Source organism: Cyrtonyx montezumae, unplaced genomic scaffold, assembly GCF_038088225.1.
Source record: "Cyrtonyx montezumae isolate F1298 unplaced genomic scaffold, pur_monq_1.0 scaffold_8, whole genome shotgun sequence".
Lineage (NCBI taxonomy): Eukaryota > Metazoa > Chordata > Aves > Galliformes > Odontophoridae > Cyrtonyx > Cyrtonyx montezumae.
In genome coordinates, this window is record NW_027072089.1 from 95,581,792 (window position 1) to 95,608,906 (window position 27,115).

A 27,115-nucleotide genomic window follows, 5' to 3' on the forward strand; every position below is an offset into this window, starting at 1 on the left:
AGAAGAAGTTTTTTACAGTATGAGTGGTGAGGCACTGGAACAGGTTGCCCAGACATGTGGTGGATGTCTTGTCCTTGGAGACATTCAAGGTCAGGCTGGATGGGCTTCTGAGCAACATAATCTAGCTGTGGATATCTCTGTTCATTGCAGGGAAGTTGGACTGGATGACCTTTAAGGGTCCCTTCCAGCTGAAGTGATTCTATGATTTTAATGCCTCAAGGGCATCTGTGATAAAATCTGAACACATCAGATGAAAGGCATATGAGAATGGACATAGCAAGGGCTACTGGTGGGGAGGGTTGTTTTGGTTCTGACCTTTCAAAATGTGAGAACATGGCATCAGCTTCAATGGGTCATACCAGTTCTCTGTAGTCAGCAGTGTACAAAGGCAGAGGCCAAGGGAAGAATACAAAATAAGGCAAGCAAAGTTATACTCCCTTCTCCTGAAGTCTCATGGAGTCATAGAATATCCTGAGGTGGAAGGAACACACTAGGATCATCAAGTTCAACTCCTGGCTCCACATAGCAACACCCAAAATCCAAACCCTATGTCCAAGAGCATTGATCAAGTGCTCCTTTATCTTTGTCAACTTGGTGCCATTATCACTGCCTTGGGGAGCCTGTTCCACTGCCCAACCACCAGCTCAGGGAAACACCTGTCCCTAACCCGCAGCTGCCCTTCCCCTGACACAGCTCCATGCCGTTCCCTTCCCCTGCTTCACACTTCATCCATAGTTACAGGCAGATGTGTGGGCTATGTGCAGTTTTGGTTTGGCTTTGTTTTACCTTTCTCTTGTGAGATAACTTATGCATGTATGTGTACAAATTGTTTCCAGTGGTACCATTTCTGATCTGAACACTTTTCAAAATAGTACTCTAATTCATTACAACCTACATATTCTGTACATTGAAGACAAGCTTCTCTCACTTTCTCTTTAATAAACACTGAACAACTAGAAGCAGGCAGAACTAGCCTTCTTACTAAAAGATGTGTGCCCAGAATATTTATCATTAGGGATAATTAACTCTATTACTACTCTATTAACTAACAGCTATAGTTTCACACTGATTGAAATTAATATTTTGTGTTAATGCATGGTAATTATTTCCTTATGTTAATTTACAAAGGGGAAGATCTGTAGTCCATTGAACCAATATAGATGTTAACAGTGACCTCAGAGGCCTTGGTTAATTCATTAATTCTAAACAAAAAAAGGCTCTAATGTGTAATCCAGTTTAGTAAGAGCAGATCAAGGTACCAAGATTTAGTTAGTTACGTAAGGGGTTTCCTACAGTTTAGTGCTAAGTGCAATACATTTGAATTCTTATTTATGTTTAGAACTGAAATTTAATTCAAATGCATTTATGTACTCCTGTATTGACTTATGAGTAATGTTTGTATTTGGGAAGAGATTCACACATTAAAGTGTAAGACACAATCTATGCAGTGTTTTTAATTTTGATGTCTGACTCAAAGCACTTAAAATGGCTTTCACAGTCAAACAGTGAACACTTGGCACTTTTTCAAGAGGGCTGCAGTTTGTGTAACCTGAAAAGGCAAAAGTGCACTACGCAGAAAACAAAGGCATCATAACAATGAAGCTCATAAAAATAAGGTTAAAAGTTCAGGGAAGTCTTCAGGGTTTCCTCCCATCCTTGCTTGCAATGCAGCTTGAAAATTTGTTGTTTTTTTTTGTTTGTTTGTTTGTTTGCTTTTTGTTTTTCTTGGAGCTTTTAATATTGTGTTTCCTGGGACAGTGTTTGAGAGATGAGCTTTTCAAGGGTTATTTTTCTCTTCTAACAGAATGAAGTTCCTGAAACTAAGAAAGAAGAATCTTTGTTAGATCTGGATTTTGACCCTTTCAAGCCAGAAGTTGTATCAACAGGTGTAACTCATTCACCCATGTCTCAGGTATCTCTTTGCTTTTCAGGCAGGCACAGCGTATTTCATGTACATATTAAATATATATTACATATCTACTAATATTTACTATATACTAATAATTCAGAGTCCTATGTTTGTTAGCAAAGGTTTGCCTGGTGTGCTGAAGAGTAGTGCATCTGCAGTGTCTGAAACACTTGACCTTCCTGAGAAGCTCTTGTCTGTCATATATCTTTCCCCTTCACTAACCCAGTACTTGATGATGTACTGAAAGAGGAGGAAGCAGTCAGGTGGTAAAATGTCTGTCAATGAGAATGGTTGCTTGTATGTTGGCCTTGTCTTTGTCATGCTGTTATTCTCCATCTTTAGAACAACTCTTAATGCTAATTTTATAATCCTCTGATGCCTCTTTTCCTGGGAATTTGTCTGACCCAGCTTTGACATTTCATTTCTGGAAAGAGGTATCAGGGAACCTAGGTCTTACGGAGTCAACATGCAATTGCTTGCTGTGAAAGAGTTTCAGTACAAAGCAAGAAATATGATCTGAGTGGTTTTGCTTCCATAAATCTTTTTCAGACCTAATCTCATGGAAGGTGAAATAATGAAATAGCACGTTCCCTTGCAGGATGCTGTGTTAAAGAATTCTCAGTTCTATGGTAATATTTGTCATGATAGTCTCTCACAGTAATATAAAAAAATAATAAAATAAAAGTGCATATGAACGTTGCTTTGACTTGTCTTAAAGCAACTGGCATCTGCTATTTTAAGATCTAGAACTCACCCTCACTACTTTTAGGGCTGATAGTATATAGTTTCCCTGGACAGCAGAGCTGGAGCTCTGCACTGTAAAAAGACAAGGAAGTAATATTATACTGTTAATATATACTGTTAGCAAAACCTATTATCCCCGTGGCTATCACTATCCTAGATTGTACTGCAAGACATGAGAAGACTAATACTAATACTGAGACTGTTCAGTAATGCAGCACTGGGAAAGGAGTAAGCAGACAAGGAGCTTTTAGGCTGAGAAAGTCCTTGATCTCAGTTAATTAATTTCTTATTTAGTATACAGTCCTAGTTATATAATGAGATCTGTACTGATCTCTAATGGGTTATGCACTGTTAGAAAAACAGCACTCTGTCAGCATTCCAAACATCAGCTTGTTTCTCATTGCTCTTTGCTATGTGTGTTGAATTATAATAGAGGCTTTGTGATTCTTGTTATTTTTCTTGTTTTCTGGAAACAAGAAAAGAAAAATGATCTCTTTGCACTCAGAAGTGACAGAAAATTCTAGCTTTGCCTTTTCTAACTCTACCTTTCAGCTTTCTTGAATAAACCTGATGAGAGCAGTGGAGTAGTTAAACCTCCGAGAAAATTAACTTTTGTGACAGAGTATGTTTGTCTTGACATCATACTATACAGATTGCAGAATTAATTGTTATTTTGAAAAAAATTGTTTTAAGTTCAATTGTGCCATGAAGTACTGAATACAATTAAATGTAGAAAACTACATTATAAGGTTTCATCTGGGTACATGGAAAGAATTCATTGAGCACCTTCCATCTTCTTTTACCTTTCGTCTCAACAAACATGCCTGAGAAAAAGTAGTTAAAACCACAAGAGTGTGTGGATGAGTCAGAACACTATGTCTTTAAGCAAAGAGAGGATAGCCCTACAGTCTAGTTTCAGTCCCACAGGATGTGACAGCATCATTGCAATGGGAGCATACACACAATGACGTCTGCACTATTCGGAGACTCCTGTGCAGGGAGATTTAAGACAGCCTGAAGTGTTTTTTCTATGTGTGTACTGGTTTTGTCTCAGATGTGGATGTCTTCCCTTCAGAAAACTGTGCTTAAATAGTGAACTGAAGGCAGGAGTTGTCTGTGTCATGATGCCTCAGGAGGCCAGGCATGGCTTCCCTATTGATCATTTAACTACTTCCCTCCACTACTCTGCCTTGTGATTAGATCACAGTAAGGGACCCTTAGCCTGCCCTTCACACTTGCTTTTCTGTTTCTATGAATGCTTCAGAAATGTCCTTTCTAAACATGGCTGGCCCTCACCTCCTTTTGCTAGCTGTGGTCTGTTTTGCCTTTCCTTCAATATATTCCTTCCCTCTTGTCTCGCAAGCATTGAAAGAAAAATGAAGAAATGATAAACGAGCAATCTCCTTCCCTGGAAGTGAGTAGGATGTCTGGGGTTTGCATCAGTTAAGTCTATTAGAGGAGAGCTATTATCTTTCCTTAAAGATTGAATGTTTATCTAACAAGGTTATGGCAGAGGAAGCAAGTATTCTTATGAATTACACCAACACAGGGGAAGCACACACCTGGACTTTAACAAAATTAAACCAAATGAGAAATGGATGTTGATGTTAATTTTTTGTAAATCTGACTAATTATTTATTACTGTCTTTTATCTGTGAAAGTGAAAGCAGAGGTTGTTCAGAGAGCCATTCTTTAGTCATAGGAAAAAAAAGACTTGAGAAAAGACAAATGCAGCAATCCTTTCCATTAACAACTGTTAGATGTAACATTTAACATATATAAATATTTTAGGAAAAAATTTTACATTTTACTTTATGAATATCTCTACTTTTTATTTTTCATGGACTTTAATATAGATGTGAATGTAATAGATGTATTTCAAAGTATTTCAGACCATTCATATAGTAGAACTGACATGCTTTTCTGCTTTTATCTGTCCATTTTGCTCTTCTGTTGAAAAGCCATTGGGTATTTGACAGACTGGACAAGAAAATGAAACAGTGGTCAAACTTCTTGTTTTCTTTACCCTAAAAGTATGCAGTTTTCCTTCCTTTAGTTTAAGAACTTTTATAACGTGTTTTCAGTGGATAGCAGAATCATTTCTTAACTGGCTAAAAATGCTGACCTATGTAAGCTTTTTAATGCTGATACCTTACAGACATTCCTGTACCTGTTGAACGTCGTTCTGAGTCACAAGTTCAGAATGAACTTATCATTTAAATACCTAGTGGTATGAGTTCACTGGAAAAGAACTACTGCTTTGAAGTGGGAAATACCACAATTCACCACCTACCCACTGCTCATCTTACTTAACCAACAATTTAATTCTTCAAATATATACACATGTGCTCAAATATAAAATATATATATTATAAATACATGTATTTATATGTTTATCTATCATGTTAGTTATGTAGCATGTCAAATACACAATACGAACAGTATTTTTCTAAAAGCATCTTTTTTTCTCTCCTTTTTTCAGACATTGCCATGGGATCTGTGGACGGTAAGACTGACATTTATCATTGTGAATTGGGATATTTCTGTGCATCTGATTTTGTAATACTCTCAACTCAGATTTATAGCACTTTCCCCAAAAGCCAAGATAAAGAATTTGCAGACTACAGCAAACTGCAAAGTATATGAAGCCACCAGGGAACTATTAAAACAAGCAGAAAAAAAGAATCACTGTTGCTTGGCCTACAAAACCTTAATTGTGTTAGAAATCTATGCTAATAACTTTCACAATCATTACAGCTAAAGGTTTGCTGCTTTTATTCACATCTGTTTTATAGTTCTTTGAGTGTAGGAATGGATGCTAGCCACCTCTCTTAATTATCTGAAGACATCGTTCCTTTAACCAGTAGGATATGAACCTAATGGGCACCTGTTATTTCTCAGATTGGGAGTGAAGAGATAATCTGACTTGTTCTTTTCATAATTAGCATACAGTGAACAGGAGTTACTTACAAAAGCAACTGCTGCTGGAAGAAGCTGTAGAAATCATTCCTTCCACATCCTGGTGTCTAATCAAATACAATAATCTGCAGAAAGAAAACAGATGATTTTGAGAGCTTTCTTATTACTTCATGTCACAGATAGTTGGGTTGACTTGACATGCAGCCTGAAAGATCATTTTTTGACCATTTGGAAATTCAGCTAGCACAGAAATCTGAATGCTTCTCGTGCATTCAGATATGCAACACTATCTTGTGAACATTATGGCATATGTGATATGTATTAAGTGCTCTTCTCTTTCTATTGGGAAGGTTTAGAGAAGTCTAAAAAAAAGTCTTGTATGCAGACTAGCCAAAATTTCAAGTTTGACAGAAAATCTAGACCAGCTAAAATAACCTAGAAGTGTTTCAAATTTGTAACTTTAAACTAGTACTACATATCTTTATCAATGTCTTCCTTTTACAGGTTTACTTATAGCATGTTAATATTATGTATGTATTCTATATTATAATTATTTTCCTATTTTCTCTAGTTAAAACCAAAAATGGAAGTATCGAGCTTCACAGCTAAATATTTGAAATTAAGGCTTCTCAACCTTTACTGTGTTTTTTGCAAGATTAAATGCAGAATAGTCATTGATCTTCTTTGCAGTATTTGTATCTCTTCAAAGTGATGGTATAGACAGCTGGCTATATGGTTTGATGCCATAATGTGTGAGAAACTGCAAATGCCTCTGGATGGCACAGTGATGGAATATCACAGTGATGTCCACTGCCACCACTTGTGTTGCTTGCTTCCTTTTTTGCTGTGTCTTGGAATGATTCCTCCTTTCTACTGACAGTACCTGTGATATAAAAAGTCAATGGGTCTCAGAGAAAAACAAGGTGTGATAAATATTCAGTATAGCTGTAGAACGTCTTTTTTAATGTCGTCTAGTGGCTAGAAGTCTTAAATTCATGAGTCTGCCTTTAGCCTTCACTGGAGTGGCAGGAAAGGACCCTTTTCTGCTTCCCTACACCAGTTTGGTAACTGCTGCTAGTTAGAGAACAGATAATTAATGAACTGCTCTTCTAATAACAACAACAAAAATTGTATTATTGTTTTCTCTGTTTTAAATGTTTTTTTCAAAACAGACAACAAGTGAATTGGTGCAGCCGGTAAGCAAACTTACACCCAAAATCACAGTCACTCTAGAGGCATGCTTTAATCAGTGTGATGAAATATATAGCTTTTTGTTTTGTCTACCAGTGCTGCTCTTCTAGATTGCAATCTACTGCCTCCAAATGTCGCAAGCCACATAGCTTTTCCTTAAACTGCTTAATTTAGTCACTTTCATTCTTTAAATTAAAATTGCTCTAGTAAAATATAAATCTGGTGTTTTTTCATCAAGTCCGCCTTTATCTTTTTCATCTTGTGTTTTTTCTTTGCTTTTCTGTCTGCTTAAAGCCTGATTCTTCAAAAAGTCTTTCCCTGTGTAACCTGGTCATGGAGGAAATCCCAAACAGTGGGTCATCAGAAGATGTTAACAGATCCCAAACTGATCTAGGTTCACTCAACTGGGGCCTAGATGTTAGCACACCCAGTGTCAGCCAGGAAATTACTACAGGCGGTTCTTTGCTTTTCCCTGGGGCAGAGCAAACCTCAACCGAATCCATGGGTAATCTGCCTGCTAGTGTTTGGCCTGCTATAGGTCAGCAGGAGGATGCTGCACCAGGATCTGCTCCTGAAAATGAAAACCAGAGGACTTTGCTGGAGGACCTGTTGGATGCTAAGAATGTCCCATGGGAAGATGTGGCAACCAGTCATCATTTAGAGAACATAACTGGTTTTGAGACACCCATCTTGGGAACTGATAGCTTGTTGGATAAACCCCTCCCATGTGATGTGCAAAAGGAAGAGGAAAAACATGAGGAAGAAGAGACTCTGTGGGCAGGTGTCAAGCCAAATGAACAGGTAGAGAATGGAGCTGTTAAGTACAAGGAGGTAGAAGGTACAGAGGAAATGGAAGAGGAAGGTGGTGAGATGGAAGGAAATAGTGAAGCAGAGCTTTGTAAGTGCTTAGCTAAGTCAGAGTGTGAAACTTCAGTCAGCACTGAGGTAGACAATTTACATGAGTTGGAAGTTAGCAATGGGGAAGCTGGAAGAACTAGTATTGTTAATCTAGAAATCTGTAGGGAAAAAGAATTCAAAGGAGTAGATGTCATTGAGGAGATAGATTCAGAAAAAACATTGCTGAGCACAGGGTTGGAAGAAGCAGACAAAGGAGTAGTGGACAGCTGTAAAACTACAGAAAGCACTGGCAATGAACCTGAGAGAGTCCATGTTATCTGGAATCAGGACCATGAAACAATATTTGAGGATGGCTTAAACCAAGCCGACAATGTTACTGGAGAAAATACATCCACAGAGAGTATAAATGTTATGACACATATTGATCCAGAGGTCACTGACCATGCAGAAAAGAACCATACAAATACTGGAAACATTCTTTGTGACACTGAATTATTCAGTGCAGAAGAGTCTGGTAAAGAAGCTGAAGACAGTAGCATCAACATCCTCCCAAATGGTAGTGCTACCAATGAAGGTCAAGCTGCTACTAACAAAGAGTACCCACAAGAATGGGCATTAATGTCCGAAACACCTCATGCTGCTAGCACAATCTGTGGTAATCCTTGCCTAGATAATAGAGAAGACCAAATGACAGGTAGGGCAGCAGCAGCCACTGAAGAGCATCCTCATAGCAGTGGTGTTCCTGAAACCTTGGAAACAGAGCCTTGGCTGGCAAACTGGGATCCAACAGTTACTAATGATTCCTGGGGGTTTTCTAATCTGTCAGATGGCCAAGCCAATGGACTGGATAATTGGCCCTTTTTCCCCAAGCAGCAAGACTCAGAGGAAAGTAACATGGAAAATGCTTGGCTAGGCATTAGCAATAGGTGGTCTACACAGGACCTGGGAGGGACTGATAACATCTGGGGAGAAATAGGTGTAAGCACAAGCAATAAAAATCAGGGGGAATCAATAAAACAAAGCTTGCCTGGGGAGCAGGCTAGTGTTAGCAATACTGGACTTAGCAATGAGATAGTTAGACCCTTGGCTCTGTTTCAAGTGGGAAATTCCCGAAATGCTAGCACCGAGAGTTCAACTAGTCCTAAAGACAATGAGACCAACAACTCAGATTTATCTGAAGATGAAATTGCTAACCGGAGATATGGATTGTTGTACCAGGAAATTGAGGCTGATAAAGAAGAGGTACCTACCCCAGTGTGTAGCCTAGTCTAGACAAAGAGTTCCTTAGGTCATGCATAACCTTGTCGTTTAAAACCAACCCATCTGTGTGTTTCCTGCTACCCCTCCTAAGTCCTTGCGATTCTTTTTCAAAAGATTTGTCACGCAACTGTTCATAGTGTGGTGCCCTCCAGCCATGTAATGAAGCAGGCTGACAAAAATGCATTTCAAAAAGGTGAATGAAGCTTCACGCTGTGGATGCACATGGTGTCTCACAGCTTTTATACTTCACATCTATAATTTTAAATGCATCTAAAGATTTTTCTTTTTTTCTTTTTGTAAAAATGTTTAAGTCACTCTGCTTTTTTGTTTTTGTTTTGGTGTTTTCTTTAAGCCTGTGAAATCTGTTATCAAATAGCATTGTCACCAAGTATATTACTGCCTTGCCCTTCCTTTTTGGTTTTTTTTTTTTTTACTTTTTATGTCTGGCCTATTTTTGTTTTGCAAATAAAAATGTATTGTCCATGTTCTCATTTAGTAAACAAATGATAATTTGTTCTGATATTCACTTCTACTTAGGCATCCAGCACTGCATTTAATGGATTTGCACAGGTAAGAAATAAGCAAATTTTGAGAGTTTTCTGTTCTGCTGGGAAGAGATTAGGACTAGCTGCACAATAATGTCATGCTGACACAAGTCCTAAGCTTGTCTGGCCTCAGAAAGTACTCCTAGATATTCCTAGAATTCTTGGCACTCTTGGCCTAATTGAATTTAATTGGAAAACTCTCACTAGCTTAGCAGGACTAAGGTTTTATTTTCCATTTAAAACAAACACATTAGTTTTTTATTGCTTTCTTTTTTGGATTTTTCTAACAATCTCAAAGTTCTGTAAAGCATGGCTTCCTCATGGCTTTCTCACATTCAGTGTGTTTACGTATTTATATATGAAATGAGTTTTACTAATTTCTGCTGTTTTGTTTTCATTTAAAATATATTTTAATTTGGGAGTTAAATCTGAGTTTACTGCTTGTTTATTGTTTATTTACTGTTCTGACAGTGCTGAGAACCTGCATTAGGCATTGCAGCAGTGCAGTACATGAGGATACCACGTTTATGCTCTCAAATTCCAGGGCAGTCATCCCAAGTGATAATGCAGATAATATGGGGCCTTCTTAAATTCCAGCAGCCTATCAGAGACTGGCTTACCCAGAGCATAGTCTGGACACCCTTTTTTAAATATATACACCAAAAAAATGTTGAATATCTGAAAAGCTGTAAATGAGTCTTTCAGTGCTTATTAATTTTGCTACATGCCTTTTAAATTAATAAAGTATTCAGAGGGATAAAATACAAAGTTGACACCAATTTCTTAAGGCAAAATGTTCCCCTTGGGATGAAATAAATATTTGGTCCCCCACCACCCTCACAGTAGGAACAAACATGCGCATTTTTCAAATTAATAGTTTCTGAACAAGATATTGGAAAACTTGTTCTCCACTTCTTGGCCTTATTAATGCATATGAAACTTCATATCTCTAATTTCTTAGCAGTGTATGCGCTGTTCAAATAAAATCCCAGAATCAAGAGGATGTGCAAGTTACTTAGAACTAGTCCTTACAATTCACTTGTATTCAGTGAAAGATTCTTCACTGGTTTGAATAACTTAATCATGGAACACACATTTGAAAAAGGAAGGTCTGTGATGTTAGTATTCATACCTATATACATTATCTTTTTTCCATCTAATACTATGTTCAGTTATAGATGGTTATGGCTAAACAAGCCATAAAAAATTAGGTCTTTACTAGATACATCCCATATCAAATATTGTTGTCTCGTTTTTATCTTCTTTATCTAGGATACTGCTGCATTTACCATCCAATCAAATGAGAATGTGACAGAGGCTTTGGTAAGTGGTGAATTTTGCTTCCTTTCTTACTGCTGTGTAAGAAAAAAAAGGAGTACTTTTTTTTTTCTTTGTAGAAAAATAATTACTCCTTTTTACAAAAATATTTGTGTTTTCCATCGTCTAATTTACAAAATCTTAACCTGAAGGAATAGGTGGGTATACCATTGTAGTTGTAAATCTTTACTTTCTGAAAGTCTTTCACAAGCATAGCACTGTAAAAAAAGAAAAACAGGCTGCTTTAATACACTTTTAATTTCTGAAACTATAGTAAAACAATTTATTACTAATTTATTGCACTTAAAAAACAGCGAGAATGAGTACTATGGTACAGTGTACAGCAAGGCAGTGATTACATGTAATGGCTGTATACATAACTAATATTACTGTGGCTTTAACTATTCTCCACATTTTATTAATAGTAGGTACTGTCTTTTAAGGGGTGGGAATGTTTTTGAAAGTGATCATACTTTGGTAGTTTCTAGGTTTCTCTTACTGTCTTTGGTTAGCCTGAATTAAGGATATGTAGAAGCAGCATTCCTTGGCGAATGCTACAGTTACTTAAGAGCAGAAGAGTAATACTGAAAGTTAATGTGACTTTCTATACCTCCTGTGCTGCCTGTGTTTAGAATGGTTACCGAATACAGTGAGAGTGTTTTTAGCATTTTTATTTGTAGTTCAAATGTGGTAAATACTCTAAAGATTGCTCGTCCACAAGTGACTCAAAGGACATCATTACAATCTCAATTATAACATATTGCCTGTGATTTTAAGCCTGAAAGTTTCTTCCAGTATTAAGCCCCAGGAAACTCATTAGAAATCTTACCTGGGATAAATCTGTCTTTTTTTTCACATTTCAATCTTGTTTTTAATTTGTGAGATTCCTTGGAACTGATATTATTACACCAGACAGACTTCTTCACAGTGTGGTATAATATAATGAGTTTCTTTATTCAGTGCCAAATCCTGAAGGTCTTGCTTAGGCCGACTTCTCTATGCCTTATTAAAAATAAGTCTGCATAAGGAATATGTGAGAAAAGAATTGAAAATATATGTTTTGGTTTGGTGTTTGTTTTTTTATTATTATTTTTTCCTGAAAAATATCAGGGAGGAAAAGATTTTAGTATTTTTAAGAATTTCACGGAAGCTGTCTCTTCATTACAGAAGACCTTCTTACCAGCTGCATCTTGTCAACTGCAAAGCAGCTAAATAGCTTTTGAGGTTCATTTTATGCTGAGCAATTCGTTCATGGCAAATTAATCTACTGGGGTTATTTTATCTGGTTGAGTCAGCCGACTTTATAAATGGAATGTGCTGAGCACAGCTTGCAGCTCTCTCCTTTAATGTGTATGTATTTGCAAGGTTATGCCTCTAGCAGAAATTGTACTTTTGCTTGGAGCTGTTTCGCTACAGGACCAAACATCTTGCAGGGCTAGTGATGTCTGCTAGGTACACTTGCTAAAAAACAAGCACAGACCAGAATTTTAAAGGGTAGGAATTCGAGAAGCATGGCTGATAAATGGATGCTTTTTAGGTGATTAAGAGCTCAAGAAGAAATAAGTATTAAAAAGAAATCAGGGATGATTTATTTTTTTTCTACTCAGAAAGCGGTGAGGCAGTGGAACAGGCTGCCCAGAGAAGCTCTGGATGCCTCTGGGCCCTGGGCATCCTAATCTAGTGGGTGGCCTGCAGTAGGGGGATTGGAACTGAATGGTCTTTAAAGTCACTTCCAATCTAAGCCATTCTGTGACTTTCACACTGGATGAATTCATGAAGTCAGTATTTGCCCATGTGTTTGTGAAAACAGTTCAAGTCTGCAAATTGTTTCCTACCTTCAACAGGGAAGGGACCATTTTGTCTGAGAACTAGCAGAATTAGGGAAATAAGGGATTATTTTAAAAAATCATATTTGAAGTCATAATTTGGGACACAATTTGCCCTCACTTTCTAGAGCATTTCTGAGCAAAATGATTGCTTCTCCCCCATTTCTGCTGCCACTTTCAATAACCCTCCCTTTGCAAGGGAGGGAGGTAGGACTGACTCAACTATGTACAGGACACTGAGGATGAAGATGCTCTGTAGATGTTAATCAGTAATGTAAGGCTATGTTCTTCCTGGCAAAGTCCTGTGGGACTGTCTGCCAGGAGTGAAGCAGCACTGTAGTGCCAGGCAGAGTTCCCACTCCCTTCCTCCCTCCCTAATATCATGTGCTCCTCAACAATTTTTCCACTGTTTACTTAAAAATCAATTAAACAAAAGGCTGAGGCTGAAGAAGCTCCACCTGGGGAACTCAAGGCCGAGGAAACTCCTACTGCTGATGTTATGGAAAAAGAGGCCATCCCTGCTGAGCCAGATGAGTCAACAGAGCAGGCTGTGGTGAGTGATCTATCCCCCATGTCCATCTCCTAGCCTCATCTGAGCCATCTCACGTCACAGTGAATGTGCCTGCTGTATTTCAGCCATCCTTTCCATTCTTCACCATAGCTAGTTTTTTCAGCACCCAGCTGTGTCACAGCATGCCCCTCCAGCAACACTTGCTCCTTTTGGCCCTAACCTGAATGGCTGTGGTTTTACAGTCCATTTTCACAGCAACAGGTCACTGCAGAGCATCAACAAAAGGCTTATCCAGATATGTAGATACTATAGCATTGCATGGCTCTGTCTGTGGAGCTGATTGTGTTTCACATTCCTGCTACAAGCCTAATAGTGATTTATTGATGACCACAGGTCGGTTGGTGTCATTAACATAGGGAAACAGCATTAGGAATGCATACAAACAGAACTGAGGAGTGGCTTTGAAATGCTACGAAGCTCTGCTCACCAGTGTCAGGTTGGTTGTTTGCTGGTGGTGTTGGAACACTGCAAAAGCCACACATGATACCACACAAACTGTCTTCAGCAGAAGGGTGGAGGTACCAGTGCCTGCGTGCAAGGCTCTGGAGTATAGCTGTAGTTTAAATACCTTCTCAAAGACAGATAAATGATTTTGCCTGGATAGTTCCACTGTACCACTAGATTAAGAACAGGTATTCAATGTGAATGTTACGAAAAGGCAGTCTGAGCTTTAGTTGCAGCACCCACCTCGTTATCATTTCTCCCTTGCTCCTGTCTTCCTCACAGAGTAAAAACAATATGTTATAGATGGAAAGGGGGATAGGTCTGAGCATGGTGTACTCAAACAAAGGCCCCATGGTCTGCAGAAATTGGGCTTTTACCCTATGTGTGTTTTCTCTTGAGTTGATATAAATCACCGTAATAACTTGTCAGCTCTATAGTAAAGCAAACAATGAATCTGTCTGTCTGAAGCCCACTGTTCTGTCAGTTTGTTGTTGAAAAGGCTTAATGGACAGACAGAGAAAATTTGATGGTTTGGAATAAAGAAGGAAGAAAAGATAGTGAGTAGAGAAGGGATAGGACATCAGTCATTGGTCAGGAGGTCTCTTCTGGTTACTGAGTGGCAGTAAATAAAGTGAAGAACAGATATTAAAGAAGCTTAAAATGTTGTTTCTGTATGGTTTGAATTTGTTTTTCTGTAAGGATTTCATGAAGGAAAGAATAACTGTGATGAAAATACTTTTTTCTAAAAGGAAGCCAACTCCTTTTCTTGTACAAAAACGAAGTTCTAAAATCTTGCAAGTCTGAGGTGATAATTAAATGACAGACTGGAATGCAGCACTGCTCATCCACTCATTGGCCTTTTCCAGTGACCTATTTTGCTGCCTGACCTTTGCAGAGGCATTCTCAGTCTATGTTCTTTCATGCTCCAAGTGGCTATTGGGAGTGGAGAGAGAAACACAGTGTGAGAGATGGGCCATTTAGTGGCAATCCAGAAGAAAGGTCTTAGGCATTAAATAGAAATTAGACTCTTTTGACTAGATTCATTTTCATTTTTTTGTTACCTTTTGAATACAGAGTTGTCTTTAGTAATTTGGGAGAGATGCCTAGGAAATAAACTAAGTGTTGATTTTTGAAGAATGACTGTATTTCTGAATTTTTTTTAATTGGCTCTGAGGGGCTATTATTTCAGGAATTACTTTCCAGGACTTGCGAAGTGCCTTTAAGATGAGGATTAACAACAACTGTGATCAAAGCTAAGGAAAATTTCACCGAGTTGCGAAATATGAAAACATGTCATTTCTCAGCAGCAGTTCTGCATTCATTTACTCTATGAATGATGACTTACTTAAAAGTGGAGTGGTAAAATATTAATAGATGTCTTCCTGATAAGAATCTTTTATTGATTTTAGTAACTTAAAGTTTGTGGTGACAGCCACTAACCAGCACTATTTTTCTGTGGTAAATTTACTGTCAAACTGCATTAATCCGTAGAATGTATGGCATTCATTGGTTGTTTCCAGAGCCTTGAGTAAATTTTCTGGTTAGAGCTTCCACTTAAACTGAGGAGAGAGCAGTCCAGAGGGTAGGTTAGAAATCCCTGCTTGGAAGTTTTGGGTTCTGTTACTTACAGTTTCATAATCTGCCTAACAGTATTGCCAAACACTTCGTTCTAAGAGCTCATCATAATTGCTGGATGGAATCTTATTACACCTTTTTTTCTTGGTACGTCAGGTGTCAAGTGCCACAGAACAAATAAGATTTCTATTAGATGCTGGCAGCAGTTGATCCTTATTTTGGTTACAGGGAACAATATGTTTCACAATTAAAGGGAGAGAGCTACCACCTGCACCAGAAGAACTGAAGCCAACCGTGGTAAAAAGTCCTTCTTGCATGGACTGAAACCGTTTTGGTTTTTTTTTCCTTATTTCCACAGTACATAAAATCCAAAGGATGTAGTCCAAAAGATATGGTGTATTAATGACTAACTGATTTCAGTTTCAAATAATAATACCCCTCTCACCACGTCAAATTTCAAATTCAGCCAAAGATAACAAGTATACAGAATAACAGAGAAATCTTAGGAAGTCTGGTTATTTAGCTGTCCTCTGTGTGAAATGCATCATTGCTCAGAGATCAGCTTTTTTACTTCCAGTATGCTCATTAGTTTGGAAAGAACCTTTTTTGTGCTTTGAGTCTGATGCCTGCCTGGACTCTAATGTTCTCTCATTAAATCAATCAGACACTCAGCTAAATACTGTGATTTTCAAAGCTCTGTGTAGGGATCTATGAAACTACCAGCTGGAAGCTCTCTCAGACTCTGAACAACGACAGCAGAGGACAAGAAAGAGCCTTCAGCTTAGAGCTGTCTAATTATGGTTGAATCCTTCTGTAGGTACAATTCTCAGCACCCAAATTGCAAATATACTCTGGAAGAGCAATCCAATGGTCAGACATAGAAGAGTGGTTAAGTGTGTCTGAAAGCTGGGCATGGAGATAAGTAAAGGTACAACACTGAAGTATGAAGCCATTTAAAAACTAAAATATTTCCTTCATAAATCAGAGAAAACTGATGTAGAACAGCATTCTTCTGGCCTAAGTCTGTAGAAGCAGATTTCACTCTGTTTATGGAATTGCAGCATTACTTAGGCATTACTTAGTAATCCTATTTACTAGACTTTTATGCCTAGTATTGTATAAAAATAAAAATTGCACTACTGTGCTTCCCTTCTAAAACTCCATCATTCTTATCATCCCAACTTCTAACTAATCAAAAGAGCAATGCTGCTAATTTTACTAGTACAGAATAATCCTTAGGAAGTGAGGGCAACTCTCTTTCTTTTTCCCATCAAATATGCTCCCAGTTATGCTTGAAAAAAGCCCTCATTTAAAAGTGTGTGTATGAATACATCAAATTTTGTAACGAGACCCAAGCTATAAGATTTACTGATGGAATGCTTATGAGAGAGAATTTCCAGGTTAAGAGAAGGGTAGGGGCAAACACATTCCTGACCACAGAGTATAGAACAATGCTCATTTCTGAAGTCAAATTGAAATTCAAATCAAATTCTGAAGTCAAAATCTACAGCTTATGGAAGAGATTCAACACTTTTTAATATCAAAAGTAAGGAAAGTGTTTATGTGCCTATTTGCCATTGCTATTAGACACAGTGCTTTTGTGAGGCAATAGAAATATTTATGATTATCTCTTCTGTTAAAGAAAAAAGAGCAACACTTCTGTGGGTCACTGTGTGCATGCATGCTTTGCTAGAGTAAGAAATAATTATATTTTGATACCTGTGGGATTTTTTTCTGCTTAAGACCCTCTACTGTCTCTTTCAAAGTTAACGTAAAAATCAGGACTTCACAGCATGGCCTGGCAGCTTGAAAGAAGAATTAATCCTATATATATATATAAAAGAAAAGATTATGTAACATTATAATTTTAACAGGATAAAGCTATGAGGGGTTTCCATGGAAACACTGCTGTCAGCAACTGCCTTGCCCTGGCATCTGGACATGTCTGGGTCTTATGAGGTGACTGCAGGCAATACTGGAAGATTAAATTAGAAAACACATGAGTGATGTGAAGTTTGGATATAACTCAGCATCCCTTTATTAAAAAAAAAAAAAAAAAGAACACGCAAGCATTTCAGTGAAAACTTGTGGAAATTTAGGTGTGGCAGGTGTGTGGAGGCACTTAGCTGGAGAATGAGCATTTGAGGTCTTCTCGCAATTGAAAAAGATGTCAGTCTGATCTGCCATGCACTCAAATAGGTTTGCATGACTTGTCTTCACCCTTACAGGGCTTTTGAAAAATCTGGCCTAGATAACGTTTGCAAAGCAGCCTCAAAATTTGTTAGTGAAAGAGATTTCTTCAAGGGTGCGTAGATTTACCTTTCCTCTGAAAAGCATCTTTAGAAATAGCCTGCAATCTGCAGGGAGCCAAGACTGAACTGAACTAAAAAGCATTTCTAAGTGAAAACATTTCCAAGTTCCAAATGAGACACGAATTTTAGCCGCTTTGACTGTTGACCTAAACTAGACCTGAAGCTCTTGATCTAGGCAGAGCAATAGCCAAAACTGAATCCAAGCTCAAACAGAAGGGATGTTGCTGACTGAATCCTGAAATGCTACAGTAGAACTGGAAACTAGCAAGGGCACAACTGTCCCACATAGTTTAGGAAATTGTACCTTTTTTCCTCTTTTCCAAAACCTGGAACTCATGCAAGTTTTACAGCTTCTGTAGAAAAGGACCTACTGTTAGATACCACCTGTGATGTAGAAAGTATTATTTGGGACAAAGCCCATTACTGTTCAGTGCAATTTATCCCTTGAACATCTTGCCGGGTGCCAGATTTAGAAAGCCACTGATACATGTCTAATGTTTTAAATGTCAGGCACCCACTGCATGTACAACTGAGTATGGACCTAGTGAAAAATGATTCTGCAAAAAATGATGAACTTTTTGACCCTCCTGTTTGAACAATCCCCTTAAATGTGTTGCAGTCCAGCGTGTGTGGAAGAAGGTTTTTAGGAAGTTATCCTGGAAACTGGTGAGTTACAGGGGCAGCAGCAGGTTATAATGGGAGCATTCTGAGCCTTTAGGCTCCCTTGGGTGGGAGAAATCTGAGGTAGCTGGAAAACTGTAAGGTCAGCAGTGTTCTGGGTTATTGTTTAATAAAAAAATCATAAAATATGGTGCTATTATGAGAATACTGATAGCAAAAGTAAATAATTGTCTTTAGCACTTCCAATGTGGTGATCAGTATATAATTAACAGGCTTTATTTCTCATGGGATTTTTTGTTGATTTTTTTTTTTTAGCTTATAACTACTTTTATTTCAGATATATGCCAGCAAGAATCTTTCCACTCACTGTATACTATCCCATTTAGTTCCCACCATTCATTTCATTGCATTTCATACATCCCATTCCTCCACTAAGCTTGATTAATGCCAATTTCTCTGCAGTCATTCCCTCAGCATGAGTAAGATGGTGACCATATTTCCTCTTTATACAGGAGAGTATCGAGGCAGGGGATAAAGAGACAACTGGAGTTGCTGAGAAAGAGAGCGAGGTACATGTGAACAGCCTCAGGAATATGGTTTTGCTTTAATATCTTCAGGAGAAGCATGGCAAAAGTATATATTTGTCATTTGCATGTTATCAATATGCAATATTGATATACAATATGACTGTGATCAAGCTGTAGTACCAGAACATTTATCATTCAATGCAAGACCTACCTTAGAAACCAACTGTTGCAGAAATGTAGACCAATAAATATTTTGGGACAGGAAACAATAGAGATCCATGAATAGAAAGTGGTGTAATGCTGTTTCTATTGACATTTGGAGTAAAGTGAGAATATGCTGCATAGATTCACAGTAGCTCTTACGTTTTCCTTAAATTTGTTTGCCTAGCCTTCCTCTAAACATCTTTTAAAAAAAGAGAAGGAATTTTTATTCATCATTTATTTTTTCTAGCACAATTGAAAATAATAATGTTACAAGATAGTTTTCTGAAATATAAAACTGGCATGGAATTAGGTAAATTACAAAACAAATGAAGAACTCAGTGACATACTTAATTTCTCATTAGATGGATGTGTTGAGATCTAAGGGCTGAACGGTTGTATTTTACTTAAATAAAACAAGACACTCTTTTGTACAGAATTGAAACTTGAATTGTTCAAGTGTGCACAGACAGCAGCACAGGAAGAAGTGCCACATATTAAATGCAGAAAGAAAAGTAGGGAAAAAGAAAGAATTAACTCCTCATTGCTAATTGCTTAGATGAACTGTTTGGTTGTGTTATTTATCTTGGTGCCACAACATATATGGACATATTATAAACTATTTTCCACTCATTTTGGTTTCATGGTAGATTCTGCTGTCCAAGCTTGGGTTTGTTACACTGCTGTATGTCTATGGGTCCAGGTACCAGAGGTATGTGGAAGTGAGATTTGCAGCCAGCAGCTGTTCCTGCTGGGCAGCATGGCTGAGCCAGGGTGAGGTCCCAATACCATGGGCTGCTTTCTTCCTGTGACCCATAGCCCTGGCTCACTGGTGCCATACTCCTCACCAACCTGCTGTATAGAAGCCAGGGGAATCATGCTAACAAGAATGTACAGGATGGGAGAGGTAGATAAAATCCAGTTTCTATGGCTCTTGGTGTTGATGCACCGCAAACGTGAGTTGCACTGCTTCTCTAGCATTGGCTTATCACCACCAAGTCCGGGCCAAGAAGTTCCTTGCTGTCCCCTGATCACAAAGGCTAAATCTTCAACATGTATCTGTCCCCTGTTTTCTGAAGCCACATGTCCTTTTTAAGTTGAGGGTTTTTTTCTGGTAAGTTTGACCTGATTAAAGGAGCAGTATTACTGAATTATTAGCAGAAGAGATGCTGCCAGGGATCAAGCTGATTGCTACGCTAATATCCTGTCTGCTGATACGATTTTCATAACCAATTCTTCAGTATTACTGCAAAAGTCTTCCAAGACAAGCAATTGGTGCACTCACTAAAGCATGATAATTAGTTCTTGATTTTATATTAGATGGCTTAGCTATAATTATGACTGACTGTCATAAAAATTACCCAGTCCTTTTCTAAATCAAGCTTTGGAGCAAGATCTTCAGCTCTGGAAAACTGGCAGAGCTCAGTGAGCTCCTCCCAAACCTCCAGCTGCAGACTTGGGTAGCTCTCCTCCTCTTCCTGGCCTCATTCTTGCTGCCTCTGAATCTATGACATTGTACTGAGCTGACAGTGGTGTTAATTAGAGGATAATCCAACTGTGTGGATCAGCTGCCTCCTGGCTAATTCACTTTTACTACAATTGAAAGTCAAGTGGCTCTTTTATCACACCTCTCATTATATTGTATGGCCCTTGTTTCTTCTCCTGTGTGACTTTACAGTAGCTGTAGATAGCTAGTTTAGGATACTATTAGACTGTGTACTGTTATAGAAAACAAGTATGTAGAATTGGTTCTCAGTATGAAGACAGGAAATACCTGCAAGTATGTGACTCATTATGTCTAGGTATGGGATTCTGTCCTGATTTCAGTGGAATTGAGCCTCACTCTTTTTAGTTTTGTTCCTTTTATAATTCTTAATCAAAGATATCAGATGCTGATAGTGAGATTCATTTAGTGCTAGCACACATGTTTTTGTAAAAGACATTTTTAATCATCTATCTTTCTTTGATTTTGTGTTCTAAGACACAGGAATGACACAGTTGTGAGCTGTGCTGTAATTCAGTGAGTTACAGCTACAGACTCTGAGAGCATCACCCTTCCAGTGCAGACTACTTGAAGACTAACTCATGTAAATTAAAATTCTCCTCCATTGTAAAATAAAATTGGCTATACAAATCCAATAAGTAGAAAAGAAATGTTGATCCTAATCACAACAGACGGCAAGATCAATTTCTGCATCATGCTGTTAGAAGCACACACTCTAAAATCAATCAGATATGTACTCTGTTCCCCTTTTTTCATACTCATTTTTTCCAAGGTGTTTATATCCTCCATTTTTTTGAATACCAACCTGGGTCAAGACTGCTAAATTGGTAATACTCTGAGAGACAGGCTTGCATGCCTTACAAGTCACAGGAGAAGATGTCAACATTTCTCCATGTCTTTCGATGTTGTCTGTTTGTGACAGAGCATCCTTCCTTAGCAAAATTTTCAGTTCAAGCTGAAGCTTCTCCAGTGATTTCTGTGAAACACTAGAGTATTTTCTGCCTTCAAAGATTCCAGAAGAATTTATTTATCTCATTAATTATCAGTCAATAGGAGTAGATATTGCTAAAAAACAGAGACTGAAGAATGACCATGAACAAATGCAGGTACTTCAAGTTGAGCTCAGATAACTGAATTAGTCTCATTCAAGGAGGAAAGATCAAACTGAGAAAACAGCATCAGGCTGTTAACTGAACATCAGAGACATTTCTGCTAAATGTACCTTGACTTTGGTACCTTGAAATTAATTTTTCTTTAGTGTTTAAAAATGTCCTGAACTTACTTGGATTGACAGAATGTGATTTTTTTATTTGCCTTCACCATCCAAGCCTTATGATGAATCTTCACTAAATTTAATTCCAATATATTGCTGTAAACAAACACCAGTATATACCAACACAAATGCTGGGGTGATACATAAATTATAGTAGCAGCCTCTGCTGGATGAAGGATTTAACAATGATCTGTAGGAGGGTACTTTTCTATCTACCTTACAATAACTGAAACAAAATACGTACAAACTTTTCAACACAGACTGTTGACAAATGATTTAGTCATATCTAGTCCACTTGGGCCTTTATTTATGTTTCTTTATTTTTTACATTGATCTAACTATAGGTATTTATAGTTAACACTTTTTTTTTCTGGTATCTGGTGACATCTGAAGATATCTAACCTTTATCCAGCTGTAGAAATATTTGCTTCAGCTAATATAGCCCAAGTTGCACATCTCTGTTCAAAAGAAGTCTAATTAAGGCAATGTTCCTGAAGGCAGTCCAGGTCTAGAGGTTGGAGACAGCAGCTGGAGACTTGTTGCCTGTTCCCAAGAACAGACTTTCACTAGTACAGTGGACCTCTGGACAGCTTGCCAAGCTTCAACTCACCATGAAACTGGGGGGAATTTCTTACACCATACTGCTTGGAGGCAAGTCAGCCCTGAGAATGCAGTCACATAACTGTTTCAGAGAGCAGTGGAAGGAGGCGGTTGTATACATGTGAGAAAAAGGAGCCAATGAAAAACATATCTCCAGCTGATATTCACAGCTCATGTCCTAAAAGGTTTCTCCTTTCATTCTACAGGTGGTGAGTGCTGCAGATGGGGCAGTGGCAGTGGAAGACAGTGTGGTGGAGGCAGCAGGAGCTGGTGAGGGTGCTGCTCCAGTTGAACAGGAGGCTGCTGCTGCTGAAGGTGACAAACCTCAGGGAGAAGAAAAGGAGATTAATGTTTCTCAGGTACCTCATGTTGTTGTGTAGAGGAGCATTAGAGGAATCCAGATCCTAGCACAGGCAAGGCTGCTGCAGCTCAGTACCCCAGGGTCCAACAAGCAGTGAGTCTGAGCATGTATTTTTAGTCAGTGTACATACAGGGCACACATAGACACCATGTTTATACGTAAGTACTCAGCCAGCCATGGAAATCACAGACGCACACAGTATTCACTGAAACCCGAATATTACTGCCAGCCTCATCATGCACACATCTCTGGCTGAGCAGGGTAGAGATCTAATAGTGTGAATAAATATATTCTTATATATATGCTGATGTCACTCAAGTCCACTCACGACTGTCTCCAGTGCCTGGCACCTGGATCTCTCACATAGCTGGCAGCTGGGCTTGCGGGCCCTCCAATCCATGATCTGACCCTAGTGCATACACAGGCAGGAAAAATAGACAGCCCTCACCCTGGAGAACAGTTGGCAAGCAATTTGATGAGAAGATAGGACAGACCACACTCATCAGGTGGAGGACATGGCCAGACAAACATTTGAACTATCCACTCTTCACACACAACCAGCCCATTTATCCTGTTATCTATCCCTTTGTTGTCCCATACTTGCTCCTCCCCCAACCACCTCAATCCACCCCTCTCACTCCTTTTGATTTCTTCACATCCCATAATAAGTCTTGTGCAATAACATGTTCCATGGCTCTTGGCAGCAACCCCTGTCTGTCCCAAAGGTGCTGTAGGGTATGATGGACGTCACACTTGGATGCTGGGACAGCCCTGAAAGAGGCCCCAGTCACTTCTGCTTTTGTGCCTTGTGTTCCTAGAAGTTCTTAGAGTTTTTACATTTCTGCACAACTATTGTTCTCCGTCTTGATGTAAGAATACCACCTACAGTGGAAGTAAATAAATGTGTTTTACAACTTGAGATAAAATACTAAATACTCTTGTGCTTTTTTTGCATTTTATTTCTTTTCCTAGGATAAGATCAGCAGCATCCCTTCAGTAGTAATAGAACCAGCATCGAACAATGAAGGGGAAGGAGAAGAACATGATGTCATCATGAACGAGTCCAAGGATGCTGCAGCAGAGATGGGAACTCAGGGCACTGACAGTGAAACATCCCAAATTGGAAGTGAGCAGAAACCAACTGAAGAAATCCAGACTGTACCTTCTCAATATCAGCCTGTGTCAGCAGGAGACACAGCTTCTGACATGCCACCAGGCTTTCTCTTTAAGGTCTGCTTGTTTGTTTTTTCTTCTAGACATCTTTTCAGATCTAGCTTCTGTGGATGTGTCTGAAAATTGAGGCATTATGATGGTTTCTTGAGACCAAAGAATGCCTGGTTTCACAGCCATGTGCTTGCATGCACATACATTCACACAACCTTTTGGTTGTGTTTTTTTTCTCCATAAATCAATTTTGAGAAACATATTTTCTTCACATTGATGTTGTTGGTTACATCCGTTTGTAGCTGTAGGAATTGTTGAAGTACTTCTTTCATCTCACCGAATCAGTAGTGACAGTGAATCTTTTGAGTAAAGTTCCATTGCCACAGATTTAGTCAGCAATATTATACAATTGTATGCTAACAATACCAAAAAATGCATTTTTCTGGCCTGAGAATCTGTAGTGGAAGTTCCAGCTCTATTGAAATCTATGGGACTTCTAGAATTCACTGTAATGAAATTGAAGTGTCACTTTATGTCCTTAGTATTGCTATACTTACCACCTTTTAGGATATTCAGACAGAAAAGTTTAATGAGGCCTGACGGAAATTCTCTCCTTGGCTGTCAAGACCCACAGGGTTTCCTGGTTCACAAGATTCTTTTCAATTCAGAATCAGGAGCAGGAGAAACACTCCTTGAGGATAGATGAACTTTTTACACTGCTTAGTATAGTTTGCATTCTTCAGGCTAATTAGTCCCATAGCTCTCCATAAATATGCTATTCTTTCTGGTCTATTTTCACTGGTCATTATTTTCAGCAAACTGTGAGAATAACATTGAGGTTACAGTGACCAGTATTGTGCAGTTTTGAAGCAGATGTGCTGCCACAGTTCATCTTTTATTTTTCGTCACGCTCTCTTGAGTCGAACATAAATTAGAAGCAGCAGAATACATGACTGCCATCTGTTTCTTGATGCTGTATTATTTCGTTATTGCAGAGTTACCATGGAAGTGGCTGTGCCTTTGAGAAAACTAGAATAGTATCTCTCTTAAGGAGGAAGAGCTGTTTAGTTAAAATGGTCTGTTTACAACAGCATACTGACCCCACAAATGTTTTAATAATCACCTCGTTGAAAAACATATTTTTGGCATTCCTATCTGCCAGTAAATGGGTGTTCCTTCAAGGATAAACAGGAGCTATGCTTCCCATTATTAACTTCTTTTGTCATATATTGAAACTGGTTCTGTACCTCTCACTCAAATTTCCATGAATGTTTACAGCAAGAATAATATCTAGCATCCAGCATAATTGAGGGTCTGAAAAAAAAAACTTCCTGTGATTCTTTTCCAAACTTATTAGCAACATCCTGCAGTCCCTCTCCTCAGGTCTAGTAATGATAGTGGGAAATGAAAGCAAGTTCCCTATATATATATTAGTAGGAATAAACTAACAGGACTTGTCCAGGAAGCAGTACTTGTGGGATTCTGCAATCTTGGGAAAGGAGGTTTGGTTTCTTTCAGAACTTTCAGGAAGATTTACTGAAGCTATACTTGTTTCATACTATTAATAGAAACCTTGATGTGAATTGATGTTAACATTAACAAATTGAATGTACATATCTATGTCCTTTTCTTTCCATAAAGAAAAAAGTGAAAGAGTACATTTTTCTTTCTCACAACATCTCTGTTCTGATCATTTCTGTATACTTGGTATTTTCTTCAGGTTGAAGTTCTACATGATTTTGAGGCAGCTAACAGTGATGAGCTTAATTTAAAACGAGGGGATATTGTACTAGTAATTCCTTCTGAGACTACAGCTGATCAGGTAAAAACATTATTATTTCTTCTGTTAATGCTTTCCTTTGTCTCGGTTTTCTTCTCACTGTTTATAGTTAATTTGAAACATTGATTCAAAAAGTCTTTACTGCTAGAAAACACCAACATTCTTATTTTGTCCTTTTATTTGGTTTCATTTAACACTAGACAGCACAGTTAACTAAGCTAACGTCCCAGGTATATACTATCAACAGGATCCAACTTCAGTATCTTTTTCTAGGGTACTTCGATGTTACTTTGTAGTGGATTTTATACAGGCCGCATATATACGCATAGGCATAATACAGAAGATGGCTTACAAATTGTGCGTTGTGTTGCTATCATCTTTTAACACTGCGTCAGAACTAGTTATATGTTCCCCACACATTCAGAGCTTTTACATGGAGATTTGGAGAAATAATATACGTATGCCCAGAGAGAGCACTGAGACTACACACAAACACTTCTGTCCTGCAGCTAAATTGTGTGGAGGTGTTCCTACATGTTCTGTGCTTCTGGGAACCTGAGCCTCACACAGCAGTGCTCTTGAACTGAACTGGCAATCACTTTGTCTTTGATGCAAGAATCCAACAGTTCATTGTCATTTAAGACACTTTATTTTGTTTTAACAGTGTTTCAGATTAATTTTTAAACAATTTAATTCCACATGTGTTTTGCTCCAATTAATAGGAGGGAGAGGAGGTTCTTTTGGTATATGCGTACCCAACAACGAGATTAAGACACAATGGGACAAATGTTAGCCAGACCAGTTTATTGCAAATTCTAGTTGCTTAGGGAGATGAGGAAGGGAAGAAGAGCGATAGAAGAGAGAGATAGGAAATAAAAGCAAGAAGTCTTTGTAGAAAGCAAGAGAGACATAGTCACCACTGGGATTCCAATGTAGCTCATAGTTCAGATGCTGATCTCCAGTAGCAATGGGTCGTCAGGCTGTTCAGAGGTTGTGCTGTTCGGTTGACAACGACCTCTCCTTTCTAATGACAGTAAAAACTTATTCATAATTCCAAAGTGGTCATGTCAGCTCTCTTAGGAACTTCTGGTTTGTGGGCCTCAGCAGGAACTCCTTTGTTCCCATCTTCCAGGCCTTGCCAGCAGACAAGAAGGAGCAGGGAAATTGTATCTTGCCTTCTCAGGATACAGTGGTGTCAATCCTCAATCTCCCATACCAGTTAGTTACCATCCCAGGCCAGATGGTCCACCAGTACTACTGAGCATTCCCTTCCAAAGGCAAACACCTCCAAAGAAATGCTTTCAAATGTAAAACTGTCCACAAAGTGATACCTGCCACCACGTGGCAACACCAACCACTTGCTTCCTAAACAAGTCAGAGTCTTATCGCAAAAAAATCCCTCAGAAAGCAGGCTTTGAGCCATTGTTGTCCTTCACAACATGTTATATTTAACTGCAGTAAAATGAATAATTTTTGATTACTTCTTTAAAAGAAAAGTGTCTTGTACAATTACTACAAGCCACTTTGTGCTGTAGTAGCAGAAAGTGTTGATGAAAAGTACCCCACTGAACTGGGGGCTGGGAGGTTGGGGACTAGATCCTGCCCAGGGAGAA

General features: G+C 38.5%; 1 protein-coding gene across 8 annotated transcripts in view; it reads left to right on the plus strand.

Moving 5' to 3' along the window:
* The window catches only part of AMPH (amphiphysin), a 105,219-nt gene that overhangs the window by 75,240 nt on the left and 2,864 nt on the right, over positions 1-27,115 (plus strand). For 3 of the 8 annotated variants that reach the window (XM_065752733.1, XM_065752736.1, XM_065752739.1), the window contains 10 exons: positions 1,805-1,912; positions 5,136-5,159; positions 6,745-6,768; positions 9,419-9,451; positions 10,699-10,749; positions 13,006-13,122; positions 18,605-18,661; positions 22,404-22,556; positions 23,531-23,788; positions 25,443-25,544. In XM_065752733.1, coding sequence (XP_065608805.1) covers positions 1,805-1,912; positions 5,136-5,159; positions 6,745-6,768; positions 9,419-9,451; positions 10,699-10,749; positions 13,006-13,122; positions 18,605-18,661; positions 22,404-22,556; positions 23,531-23,788; positions 25,443-25,544 — 927 coding nt within the window. Of the gene's footprint in view, positions 1-1,804; positions 1,913-5,135; positions 5,160-6,744; positions 6,769-7,057; positions 7,565-9,418; positions 9,452-10,698; positions 10,750-13,005; positions 13,123-18,604; positions 18,662-22,403; positions 22,557-23,530; positions 23,789-25,442; positions 25,545-27,115 lie in introns of all 8 variants that reach the window. The other 5 variants (XM_065752740.1, XM_065752735.1, XM_065752737.1 and 2 more) reach the window with 5 other exon arrangements.